General features: G+C 39.4%; 1 protein-coding gene across 1 annotated transcript in view; it reads left to right on the top strand.

Annotated features, from left to right (window-relative positions):
* megf6b (multiple EGF-like-domains 6b) overlaps positions 1–14,365 on the top strand; it is a 64,233-nt gene that overhangs the window by 16,553 nt on the left and 33,315 nt on the right. The window contains exon 6 of the mRNA XM_031740079.2: positions 11,789–11,911. Within this exon, the coding sequence (XP_031595939.2) occupies positions 11,789–11,911 (123 nt within the window). The remainder of the gene's footprint in view (positions 1–11,788; positions 11,912–14,365) is intronic.

The following is a 14,365-nucleotide window of genomic DNA, read 5'->3' on the forward strand; positions in this document are numbered from 1 at the left end:
GATCGTGAGTGGAAACTTTAAATCATAGGAGAGAAACCTTCAGACCATATCACATACAGGCTTTTGTTTAACAAGTTATATGGTCTCCATACAGTTTATCTGATCATGTCTTTCTTGCTGCTTCTGACCATCTCTCACTGTCTTTTTGTTAAGTCAGGAGTGTAAAACATAAGGCCCGGGGGCCAGAACAGGCTCAGCAAAACTTCCAGTCTGGCCCACTGAAAGCCTTTGGAAAATGTGAAGGAGTTCATAGATTTTTAACATTTAAGTGTAGTTTGGAAAGTTTCACTGCTTTTCCTAGTTATAAAGACCTTGCCAATTTCCATTCATATTATACTAAACAAAGTAAAGTAATAGATAAACAATTAAATAACAGAAAAGTTCCTGTTTGTACTACCTACTATAGAAAGATCTACTGAAAATATGTCTATGCGTTGGGCTGTCATAGCTTTTTCTGTAATTTTACACATTTATCATATAGAAAACATCAAATGTACTGTTGAAATTGCAATTCTTTTCCTCATATTAAGACTAAATGAGTTTCACTGGGCTGGCCCACTTAAGATCAGAGTGGGCTGCATGTGGTCCACGATGTAAAATGAATTTGACATCCTTGTGTTAAGTTGAAGCTCTTCAGAGGGATTCATGAATCTGGTTTTCATGTAAAGTATAAGCTACAATTTATCTTGAGATGACCGTCCACTTATATCTGTGCCATCATCAAATGTAGATTTTAAATGTGGCTCTTTTTGCAGTACTTTTGTTCCTCTTCTCATAGCCATTCTACTTTGTTACTGGTCTTTCCTTAGAGACTGTAACCAGATAGGCAACAGTCCAGTTCCCTGTTTTGTTCTCCTCCCCTTGCTGCACAAAAATGTCGTTTTTCTACAAAGGAGGCCATGTGGGGAATTCTATTCCTGGTTCATGTCTGTTGAATTTTGATAAAAGTGCATCTCTTTCTCAAAAACCCAAGATGTATTTCTCTTTAGTGAGATTAAATGATTGTTATTCAGGGCTCCCAGATGTGAGTAACTACATTAGTGGCTGTTTGGTTGAAGGTCTATAATTGTTTCTGGGCTTTAGTCACTGACCACGTGTTTTGTTTTGTTTTTACATTAGAATGCAGCAAGGCATTGATGTGCAAAGTTGAAGAGTATCATTAGTATAACTGTGTCTTTAGCTAATCTGAGTTATGTGACACCACTGACTTTTATGGTGTCCTTCTATGCTGGAGACTGCAAGGGAGCAGAGAGAGCCAAGGTCGAGCCAGCATGTGGATGCAGTTTGTGCCCTTTTAAACTTGAGCTAGACGTCCATGGCTGGACTCACAGCAGGAGTGCTGCACGGTATCTCACCATACCTGAAAATGTTGGGTAACCGTTTGTCACTGTTCATTATCACACCTTTTGCTGACTGGTCGTTTTCTTGTGCTACAAGTCTCTGTGTAGAGTTGATCTTTTCCCTTCATGTTTAGGAGCACTGTGGAATGTAACGAGATCACTGCTGTCGGTATGCAGGCCTTCAGACCTTTCCCATTGTAAAAATAAATCCCTGAATGGTGGGTATGATTGAATGGTTTTTACTTGGGATCAAGAAAAATATTTGCAAAACCTCCATGCTGAGCTAGCTAAGTGCTTAAGCGACAAAGTGCTGCAAAATGAAAGTCATGTGTGCACCATGGTCTGGATATAAGATAGCTTAAATGCTCGAACACCGACTTAGTACATAATCCCATTGTTTGACTAGCCATAATATAGATTGGGCCCAGGAGATGTTTTTGATGTGCAGTGAGCTGGTAAATTGTCCAGGAGGAAAAGGAAGAGAGTGTTCATGGTAGTTTAGGAAGAATGTAAGATTTCACAGTAAAGCTCTAAAGACTGGCTGGTGTAGTACTGCCATTTTGACAATTTGCTATGCTTTAATACTACATTTTGAGTACACTATTGTTATGACTGGTGCAAAATCCTCTTTCACTTTTGGCGAATTCATCACAGAAGGGATTCCTGGAATATTGCACCTTAATTTTTTGTTCCCTTGCTCTCAAACTGCATCACAACTGGGAACGAATGGATCAGTTGGAACACTTTAACAATGGCCCATAACTCACACGATTATCCTTCATTTTGGTCAGTGTGACCGTGAAAGACTGTAAATCCACCAGAAGATAAAGTAGCGAGATGACCAGCTGTAGCGCTTTGTCACTCATGATTGGTGTGTCCATCCTCCAAAACGAGGTCAAAAGCCTTGAGTTATATAACTGTCATATAGTGACTCATAACATTTGTTTTATCTGCTTATAATCTAACCGTTTTAGTTAAGTTGGATGAAAAAAAAAGCTGTAAAAGTCAAACAGCTGACAATGGCGTTGTAAAAGTCTAGGGAATCTCTGACAGTTTAAATCATTCGCAGGGTTTCCCTTTTGTTCTGTGATGGGTTTAACAGGCTGCAGCTGAAAAGACCGAACGAGCTGAAGTCTGTTTTTTCACTTTGCTTGGAGAGAATTGTGATGTCTTTCATTCTTTTCTCAAAAACACAAATGTAAAGTTAAAACAAGTTAATCGGATCTGTTTTAAAAACACTGAACAAGGTCAGGTGGTGGCATAATCTTGCTATTATTGCTTTTTTTATTTTTACGAAACACTTTCTCTCTAAAGTGCAGTTTAAATGTACCAGTAAGAGTCACTGGCATGTTTTCCATTTGAAGGTTTAATCCTGTTCTTGTAGCATTGTTAGCAACCAACATAGCGAGAAATCTAGATGGGCTCAAATGAGGGATGCTGTGCAATACATGCTCAAGAAAACAGCAGCAGAAGCTTGCATTTTCCTCACATGTTTCACCTCTTTGTTCTTTTATTTCTTTACATCCATCTCGTTTCCCCTCTCTAACCTTTTTCTCTCACAAGCTCAAACTCAGTTGTATCTTCTGCCTAAGAAGCATCTATTCTAGAAGCTGTAGCTAAAGTTAAATAATGGCTAAGTCTTTGGTCTGCATGGTCGCCATGTTTCTTAACCTTCATCCATTTTTTTTGTGTCTTCCTAACAATCAAAACCAAATTTTATTGAAGGTTAAATTATACATAGATGAGGAAAAGATATTGGCACGTTTAAGAAAATAAAACCAGCAAATGTTTGGCTTTTTCTTTTTAGAAATAACTTAAAGGCATAGCAAAGATGAACACATGTGGTTTCTCACAGTTGGCAACAGTACCGGGTAAAGAAGTCCAGTAATAAATACTGATGTAAACAATACAGAATTTATCAAATTAAAGAAGAAAACTTTCTCAAACATTTTTGTCCTCACAGACACACATGATGCATTTTTGTGATTAGCCTGGACTTCGTTTACCGGAAAATTCTTGCCATTTTAAGAACCACTTATGACAACCAGACTGTGTGTTGAAAAAACAGGAATAAAAAAATAAAAAATAAAACCAAAACAACAAAATAAGAAACAACATAAGAAAGGCACAGTGCAGCTGACTCAAAGCAGATTAAAACAATGATATTGAAAGTAGAGGGCGGCTCTTTTTTCTGTTAGAGCAGTTGTTTGGTCTCTCTTTCACACAAAAGGACGTCCTGTCTTCTGTTCCACACTGAAAAACAAAAATTTATGTTCAGCCCTGAGAGAGAACAGCGCTGTTCCTGTGAAGTCCTGAAAGACACGTCTAATGAGAGGGAGTGCAGTCAGGAGGAGGGGCCATCTTTGCCTACCTACCTGCCATTGCATCCTGCATGGCACCCTAATCTCCCATAATTGTCCAAGATTCTGGGCTCCCACCCCATCTCATTAGGGTCTTTACAGCATTCCTGATAAAAGGTCGCTCCTGGTCTCTCAGGGGCCGACTGCATCTAGTTTGTGTAAATCAGAAGTGACAAGAGTTTGCAAAACAGAGTTAAAGGCGTAATTAGTGTGGACTGATCTTTTCATCTGCCAGTGGTGCCCCGATTCTCCTGATCTGGGCTACCTATTAATTCAGAGGAACTCTCATATCTTCTTCTCATTTAGCTTCTTTTTTTTTGCTTTTGTTTTCCTTATCAGCTCCTTGTTTATTCAACATTTCGAACCAAATCTCTGTTTTTTCCCTCCATCTGTGACATTATTTCCACTGCTGTGTTCATATGGAAGCCATTTAGCTTCAGCGAGCATTCACCCAACAGTGTTATCGTTCAGTGCGCTGCCATTCATGCTGATGTTACTTGAGGTGTGAAAAGCACATGTTAAATGTGAAGAAAAGCCCCTTTCATATACAAAGGCTGTATTTAAAAAAATCAGACTGTAGTTTGATTTTCTTTATCTAACTGGAAGCTTAAAAAAAGCGATAGGAATCACAAAATAAGAAGAGTCACTAGAAAGATGTATAAAATATACGTGAGAGAGAACGATTTACCCAGTTCTCTGTTTAATTTATTAGCATGGGTGGCATCATTTTAATGTTTGGACTGGTCGTACAGCTGAGTCGCCCTCAGACCTGATCGGAGCGAGCTGACTCAGAACCTGACCTTCTTTAAAACCGCCCACAGACTCTAAGGATGGATCCTGTTTATGTTATCATTTTTTTCTATTTTCAATTTCAATTTTAAATAATCACAAAACCAAGAAGGGCTGTGAATCACTGATCTTAATGAAAAAGGTTTTGAGCTGTTCTTAAACATTATTCCGTCATTTCATTAAAAAGACTCTATATGCAATACATTCATTTTAGATTAGCGTTACTCAGCTTGCCGGTCGACTCACATATTAATCAACCAAGAGGTCCTATGCAGAATGTCACAACTGTGTATCAATCGATCCAAACTTCAATGTTTTCAGTGTTTATTCCTTCTCTTGACCATGGTAGCCTGTCACGTACCTGCCATCTTTTGCCCTGAAAGCACTTGGCTCTGGGTGACTTTCCCTGGACTCATGCCCTGTGCATACCTTTGTAGTGTGTGCAGCCAAGACGGAGACAGGCTGGAAACCACAACAAGTAATTTTTGGATTCCTGCAGACCTCAGTGTGCTTTCCCAGGCGCTCTAAACTCCTGGGTCAAAGCTTGAGAAGACAGGTCCTAACAGGTAGAGCAGTGAGAGAGCACGTGCATAAGGGTCAGACGGCAATCCCTCAAGGGTCCTCTTGTTCAGCTGTGTACATCATAAAATGTTATTCAGAGACATGCGTGGGTTCATGCAGCTGCAGTCTTCTGCTTTTATCTGTAACTTTTACTGAAAGTAAGACTGAGTGACAGATGCCAGAAACCTTTAATTAACATCAACACTTCAGTTTGGGGTGACTGGCTATTGCATAATTTTGTGATTTTTACTAATGTCACTTCAACTGTTTATGTCTGGGAACAAAGCAGTTCAGTCATCCCTTGTCACATAAATACACACTAGGAACACTTGACTCAAACCTTTGCACATTTATATGCACAAACATTTAAAAGCTTGCCTATCAGTGCAGTGAAATGGATCATCAAAAGGGGGATTAGACGAGTTTAGGACTCAGTAGTGCAGAATGTTCACTAAACAAACGTAAACACTGGATTTAGTCTCTTTTGATATCGGTTATAATTCTCTTGTGGTCAAATGTGCAAGAATTTAAAAAAAGAGAAAAGAAAACAGGTCTCAGCAGTCAGATGCTATGATAAGGTGCACACAGACTACTGCAGACTACTACAGTCATTTGATTAGTTTTTTGACCTGAGAGTCAGACAGCCTCTCAGTGATTCTGTCAGTGTAACTATCTGCTGCTTGTCTCTTCCTCTTGTCAACACATGCCTTTGGACAAGAACTGAACAACAACAAAACACAACTGTTGGAGTCGACAGATAAGCAGTGAATTTACATTCTGATCATCTGTTTTCACACGAGAACTCTGTAATCACAGAAAAACACCACTGTTGACTTTATGAGCTGTTTAAAGACGTAAAAACAACAAAAGGCATTTCTTTTTAAGCTGGTACCAAGAATTATTTCAACTAATAAACATTTATACATCTTTTTTACAGTAGTTAGCAACTTTTCTTTCCTCAGTGTCCATAGCGAACTGACTGGGAACCAAGTGCTGTATTACTCTGGAGGGTCAGTGTTGGTGGTGCATTTATTCATGACAGCGACTTTCAGAGGTTTTTGGTGCTTGGGCCCAGAGAGAGTGGACAGAGTCTCTGTTAAATCCGCAAGTTGAATGATTCATCTTGAAGCAAACGTAGTTCTTGCCTGGTTACAAGGATTTTTTTTTTCTTTTTAGATTTTAGAAGTATTTTCAAAGGTTTTAACTACACCTTCCTCCATGATACAACTTTCTACTCAAGGCCTGATTCAGATTGTAAATGACTTCATGGAAACGTTAGCGGTTTGTCAATAGAAGTAAATACACATCATAGAGGTCGTTGTGTGGTTTTCATTAAAGGGTGTTTTTTTTTAACTTCTCTGGTTTAAGGAAAGCCACACCACGTCCTATTGCCAGTGCCACTTAACAAAGCACTCAGCAGCACGTTGGCCACAATTACAGGGCTTTGGGAAGAAACCCGTGCCTCAAACTGGCACTAAGAATGCATTAAATATGACTAAGGGTGGAAATTATAAGATGTTTAATAGGGCATGCACTTTTTTTTCTGGTAAAAGCCAGTGTGGCACGCCAAAGTGAAAGATGTTTTATCAGAACAGGCACTTTGATGCGTGTGGTTTTCTTGGACTGTGAATTGTAGCAGCTGTGTTTTAGTTACAGGATGAATAGGAGCAGAGCTGGATCACAGCGTGTCAGCTTAAGAAATGGCTTCACACCTGGATGCTACTGATGTAGCAGAAGGCTACCAGTAGGGGGCGGTATTGAACTTGAGCTGATGACTTGCAGAGGTGAAGGAAAGAAAGATACATAAGTATTTGCAGTTTTTTTATTTTTACTTCTGATATTTTTTATATTAAACGTGCTTTATATTAAATCTGGGCAGCAGGACTCATCTGAAGAGCTTCTCAGCAATATTTATAAATATGCATGAAATATCAGACTTTTATAAATCTATTAACTGATTTATTTAGACCTGAACTGAAGGACTAAACATCAGAATGACACTGCTTGCTTCTTGAGATTAAACTTGGCATGAAAAGCATGAAAAGTGAGCCAGCTTCCTGACCCCTGCTGTTGTTTACTTGTAGATTACCTGTACATGTGACACAGTGCAAGGATTGCTTTTTTGGCAGGAAAGCATTACAAGGAATTACTGTGTTTATAAAATGCGAACTTTGATAATATTTTTGTGAGCTTTGGTGAGCGTATTTCACCAGTTCAGGTTTGTGCTCCTGCCTTTCTGAATTAGCCTTTTTACAATAAACAATTTATCAATTGGTTAAACTGGAGGTCAAAGGAGAGGATGAGTTTGAAGAGTGTGAAGTGGTCAGTGAGTTCATAGGCAGTGAGTTTCTCAGTTGTAAACTGTGATTCACCTTTTGCCGCGTGTGCAGGTCAGCAGCAGAGAAGTCTCAGTGATACTTCTGACTCAAATGCATCTCATGCAACCTCGAGCCAATCCCATCTTTGCGGCACCTGGTAAATGAAAGCAGCTGTTTGGACTGTAGGGAATACAGTGAAGAATGAACACTAGCAAAGCACATTTCTACACCAGCAGGGTTTTAGATCAGGGCCCTAAAAGGAAAAAGCTTAGTGATATCCACAGTGTCCCCCCCCCCCGATCTTCAGTGAATGCTGCAATTTTTCCAGCCCGTGACCCCCTCGAGATAATATCATAGGCCTGGTGGTTTTCTTTGGCACAGCTAGCCCAGCAAGACATGAGCCTCAACCTACTGGGAGCAGTGGTCATCCTTATCTGAGGAAGTCACACAATACAGCACAAAAATGTAAACTCGAAGATCTGCTGCAGCTGAACTTTCATATAAGAGGCATGTCCTTCTGAAGAGGCATTAAAAAAAGTTTTAGGGGAGCTTTCATTATTTTCTTACTATTCACAGGTTGCTTTAGCACAGAGTGTACACTGTGAGGAAATGCATAGTTTTTATACATTTCCAAAGATGTGTTTTTATTAGAATTCAAGAAGACATAACAGCTCAGTTTGTCTTTCATAAAGGTGGAGTTTCTTCTCATTGTTCATAGAGAACAATGAGAAGAAACTCCACCTTTATTTATACTTGAAGAGGTTAGAAGGTAAGAAACATTTCCAGGGTTTGCTTAAAATAAATTTTAATGATGTTATTGGTCATTCCTATGCTCGGGGTGTCAGTGTAGTTAGTCCATGATGGAGTAAATAAGTTAAAAATAAGTATTTGATAAAATAGTGTCTCTTCTCTCGTCTCCTTAATGGTAATGTAACAATTTATGAACTTTTTATTTCATGGTGTTAGAGGAGATGGTCTTGGTTTTGGGGAATGTGGCCCCTCTTCTTCTATAAACATCAGGAAGCTCTCAGTACACTGCAATAAAATACCGAACCACTAACTACAGCCTCCAAAATTAGCATGCAGTTGTATCAGCACGTCTTTGTTAGAGGGCTAAATAAAACTGAACACAGTGACTCTGCTGCTGGGCTGATATGAAAGTAAGCCATAGTAAATTATATACCAAATATATATATTATACCTCTATATATTTTGTTTTCAGGATGTACGTTGTTTAATTTTCCACCAATGAATATCTCAAATTTTACTCAGTAACAGCTCCACAACTGTAAGAAAAGTCTTGGGCAAGAGGATTGGGTGAAATGCTGAGGGACATTTGAAAAACCTCTGGCAAAACAAGTATTTGTACTTTGGTCAAAATGGCAGAAATGTGTCTGGACTCTCCGTTTGAGGCAGGATGACGAGGTTGGTCTTTTGTCAGGGGCTCAGAGTAGAGCCGTCATTTCTCCATATTGAAAGGTCTAGTTGAGGTGACCCGGGCAACTGACTAGGGTGTCCTCTGGGTGACTTGGGCATGAGGTGCTTTGCCTATGTCCTACCAGCAAGAGGGGAGAACTTGGTGGTAAAAATTCTCAATTTAACTCTTCCAAATTTGATGAAAAGGAAATAAAAATCAAGCATATTAGATGTGTCTTTGCAGCTCATTCAGTGCCTTTTCCTTTTTTATATATTCAACTCACCACTTTAGCATATTGTGATTGGCATTTTTAACATTTTATGGTTAAAACAATTAAAGGCATATATTTTTTTAAACCAAGAACAGGATATGATTGACATAGGCTGCTATTATCTTTTGCTGTGCAACACTGAGCTAAGTGACTGTCTCATCTAACTCCTTGAATACATCCAAAGATGAGATTTTATAACCGTCAACTCAATGATTTTTATTTAATCATATTTTCTCATTTCTGGTGTAAATTCAGTGATGTTAAAATTGACATATAATTGGTTTATCTCTAAGAGAAGCGTGTGCTGCATAACTGACATAGCTAGGTATCTACCATATGGTGAAATGGTCTCATGAGAGACGGCATGGGTTGAACCCTGAGCGCTGCCCTTTGACTGAGGGCAGAAGTTGGGCTGCAGACACACCGCTATGTTCCAGGTATCTGATCTCATTGGAAAAGACACACTCATCCCCACCACAGAGGTGCAGAAGAAACCTCTGTGATCTGATGTTCATGAGAAGGCGCTGATCTTTAAACGCTTCCCAACTTAAAAGCTCTTGTTTCAGTGTCTGGTACCTCTGCTGGAGGTTCAGTCTGGTGACGGTTGGATAGATGGGTTAGAGTGCAATGGAAAAACATATCACCAACCCCCCCCTCTCTAGGTTAAAGTAGGTTTGTAACCTCTGTTTCAATCACCATATTCAGCTCAGCGGTCATTAGGTTTAAAAATCTGAGATAACTTTTGTGGCTGGTTTTCGTGGCAGTTTTGGATTAAGCTTATTTTAGTATGAACACTATCACAGAGATTTTGGAGTTTTGTAACTACTGTTTTTTCAAATACTCTCCATTGCAAAAGGAAAATATATACAGTGCTTAATATTTATATACCTAAAATCTAATTAAAGCTCCATCTCTGTGTGCAGCCTGTGCAAAGTCTCGCTCATTAAAACTCCCATCCTGATGGAGAAATAAGGACTATATGGTATGTTACTGAGCCAGGGGAGACATTCAGTATTCCACTGCTGTTTTGTGTATTCTCTTCCTGACCCATTGCAGTTCCACATTCCTGCTCTCTTATTGGGCAGAAAGACTTAGAGAATGATGAGCGTGACAGTGACCCTGCTCAAACCCCTGCTCACGCTGCCACAGGTGTGTGGCCTGGGGATGGAGGGGGGTCGTCAGTGCTCAGTTCTGACCTTGACTTCAGGTCACGTTGCCTGGTTGTTTTTCTGCATCGAGACTGCCATTTTCCACGGTCCATATATTACAAGCTAAATGAACTGTAGCAAAAGGTGGGCACTCTCTCTTACCCCAGGACCCAGACCCATTAATTTAAGCTTGTGATGTAGGTCGCATATAAAAATTGGTAAGGATCACAAATAAGGTCTCTAGCTGTACTGCTTCTAAAAAGGATCGGTGTAGTAAACTGATTATAAATTATGTTTCACTGTGTAATAAAATTGTATTAATGTTAAAGGTGACATCCCATTGCCAAAAGAGAGTTCGCTGTTTTCAGTCCGAACATTTCCAGATGTTGTAAACTGAGAGGGAAATCGTTTAATTGGCTGGTTAGACGCTGGCACTGCAACGTGAGCAAGCTTTGCTAGTAAAGGGGAAAAAAGCTCTAATAAAGCAATTTTCTCTGCGTTCGTACTCTTCGGTCGGTACAGTAACTCTCCTCTTTTTATGAACGTGGAGAAAGTTTACAAGGTGCCGAGTGCCAAGTGAATGTTCCTCCTTAAATTTTTCCATAGCCTTCAGTTTTCAGTCCAAGATTCCTTCTGCTGGCATGGCAAGTAAAACACCCAGTGTCATCAGGTATAAAACTTTGCTCCAAGCATGATCTCTGCTGACAATGTTCCATATGAACTAAATTTAATAGTAATGCAGTGAATCCGCATCTGTGTCCTTAAACTGTGGTGTAAACTGAATAATCTGTTACACATTATTCCCTTTATTCTCAATTTTAACATCTCCTCATTATGTGGAATCTCTGCCGCTTCAGTTATGATAGGCTGGACGGTCAGCGCCTGTATCTGACCCTGGTCATTATGGGTAGTTTGGGAACTGCAGGGAAAGATTTTATCTTGTGTTGTTGATGACAGATTTGGCAGCACGTTTAATGATTGGGAATGAAATGGAAAGCTGTGAGCTTATGTGGAAGTGTTCAGGATGTTTTGCATGAACAAGACAAATCCTTGCTCTGGTTCATGTTGGAGTAGGTTTGCAGGTAAGAGTGAATGAGGGCAACATGTTACTGCCTCATATTTCCATTTGTTCCTCTTAATTAATCACTGTTTATAGTTTGATTCTCTTCTGGATATATTATACCTTTTTTTTCCTTTTTTTTCTTCTTTTTTTCCCCTATTTTCCTTCAAGTTGGTACCAAGAAACAAACTGAAGGACGGAAAAAGGGCACCGAGCTTACCACAGCAATTTTCTTGTAGTTCCAGGCCCTTCAGTACTTTTGACACGTCCAAGTTTATTCACGCACGACATTTAAAACACAATAGAACAACATGAAAAGGAAGTGAGAGCCTCTCATGCTCAAAGAAGCATAACCCTGTTTTATCTTAGACAGTATTTCAGTACATCCTTTTCATTTAGCATGATCTATCCTTTATTCTTCTTCTCAGAAGTTTAACTTTAGTTCACATGTAAATAATAATAAGGAGATTAAAAGTGAGGAATAAACATTTCATCAGTGCTTTGTCGTATTTTTCCCCTGTCAGATGTGAATGAATGTGAAGAGACCAATGGAGGCTGTGAAGCTCTCTGCTGTAACACCATTGGAAGTTTCTACTGCAGGTGTCCTCCTGGACAGAAACTGAACGAAGATGGAAAAACATGTCAAGGTCAGTGTGGTGTTTAATTTCAAAATGGCGCTCTGGGAATTTTACACATTTTACAAGTGCATTAATGACACATAAATTATCATAATTACAGGGCATCCACACAGGAAATGATTTGCAGACAGAGTTGTAAATTTGTTAGAAGGTTACCTAGGCAACTGTAGCCTGGAAAGTACACTAGTATCCAAATGTCAGCAATAAAGCGATATGTAACAATGTGTGGATGCCCCTTAACAGATTCAGTCTCTTAAAACAGTTGTATGATGTCCTCTGTGGGTCTGGAGAGAGAGTCCTAAAATCTGAGAAGTAAGGGAATGACCAGAGGCCACAACAAGTCAGTTACATTCAGGGACATCAGGCAAGGGAAATGACTGCTGCTGACTCAAAGTGGGAAAGTTAGATGATTTGAAGTTAAACGTCAAGGCAGCTGATTGAACTAAATACCAGTGAAGGATACTATTGCAAAGTTACCTAGGCAGCTTGTACCCCAGAATGTCCACTAGCAATCAACTGCTGGTGACAGGTGACAAAGACTTTCTCTTTAATGTCTGTATGGGGTACAATTGGTCTTGTGACCTAAAGGTTGGTGGTTTTAGCTCCAGGCAGGAGGATAGAAGAAGTAATGAATTTCTTCCATTGGGATGCCCTTGAGCAAGCTTTTTAACCTTGGAAGTTATTTATTTATATAGCGCCAAATCACAACAACAGTTGCCTCAAGGCACTATTAGCAAGAAGTTGGCAACGATGGGGAGGAAGGAACTTCTAACAGAATCGGGTTCAGAAAAGAGCTGTGCTCTCAGTAACACTTCATCTCATAAAGAAACATTATAAAAAAGATGAAAATAAAAACTTAGATTATTTATGATGGAAACATTGAGGTTCTGATTGTCATATGGTTGGTTTTCTGATACAAATATTCTCAAAATAATCAGCTGTTGTAGCTGTTTTTTTCTTTTTTTAACTTGCAGTTGTGCATATTTCTGTTGTCTGTGTAGATAACTCCTAAACGCACGAGTTACTCCGACACTACAAATGATCCCTTGTAAAGGCAACATTCATTGCCATTTATTAGTTTAATGCTACTTGGAAATGTCACCTCATGCCAAAACAATCTGATTGTCAATTTGAGTGAACCACAGTACCAGCTATTTTTACATTGCACATCATAGATAATAAAATTATCTTGACATCATGACTCGGTGTCTGGTAAATAGAAAACTGTAGCTATCTATCATGAAGCCCAGTATCTCTGCCCTGTATTTCATCAAAACTGATATTTTCCCATGAGATTTGTTTTTACTTCATCATAGTTTGATGTTTCTGGTTAGGAAATCTCTGCAAGGGCTTTAATCAGAATAATGAATCCTGTGTGTACCAGCCAAGCCCAGAGGAGAGACGCCGGAGTGCTCTGTGGTACGGCTGCAGGAGGAACCAGTGAGAGATCTGATCCAGGTCACGGTTATTAGGAGAGCTGATGTGAACGTTGTCACAGCTGGCTTTCATAGCTGTCTGTCTTTGCCACTGGTGTGTACTGGAGAAAAACAGCTACCCTCAGCATTAATGTGCTAATTGTCTGTAACTGACAGGAGTATTAACAGAGGTAAAAGAAACTGGCTAGCTTTCAATGTTTGATGCTTTAGATGTTAAAGCTAGAGTTGTGTTTGTCTCGCCCTGTCTCTGGAAAGTGATCTGCTTTTCATTTCGATGACAGCCCGAAGCTCAGAGGGCTGCAGAGGCGCAGGAGTCCAGATGAGAGACAAATCAATTCAGTTAGCTTTTCATATGCACTGTATTTAAAACAGGGACATAACTTGTTGGCAGGAACAGACTTGCCTTAAGGCTGTTTTCTTTCTAATGGCCTAAAGGGGGTGAGTCCTCTGATTGAAGAAGGTGTGAAAATGATCCTGCTGTTCAGTTAATTTAAAACCCTCATTAAGCACTTTTCTAATGAGTTTATGTTTTCAGTCAGTACTCTCAAGTCTCATTTAATATACTAGGATATCATTTAATAAATTATAGTAGACAAAAATAGATAATAAACCAGGGTATGATTCATAACCCAGATATAAGCATGCAGGATTATTTGTTTCTCCAGCAAATCCAACACCCACTCATGAAGTCTGTTTTTTAACAGAACAAGATGGTTGCTGCCAAAATGCAAAGTTGAAGCAGTGGATGGCATCAGTGTATCAATGTCTATCTGTTATTTACAATCTATGGCCCTCAAGAATAAATCACTCTGGGTAGGATTGTAAACCAGCCAGTGCATTGGGGAACCTCATTTTAAACAGTTAGCAATATGCTCAAATTTCTTTTTATTTATTTGTTAGGACTCTGCAGGACTGATACAAATGGTGCTGAGAGAGCCAACAGTAACAGTTGTCATGTTGAGTGTTGAGCCGTAGTGTCAACACGTTAGCCGTCATGTCAAATTAACTTTTTAGCTTGGACCATTAC

This window comes from Oreochromis aureus, linkage group 5 (genome assembly GCF_013358895.1).
Source record: "Oreochromis aureus strain Israel breed Guangdong linkage group 5, ZZ_aureus, whole genome shotgun sequence".
In the NCBI taxonomy this organism is placed as follows: Eukaryota; Metazoa; Chordata; class Actinopteri; order Cichliformes; family Cichlidae; genus Oreochromis; species Oreochromis aureus.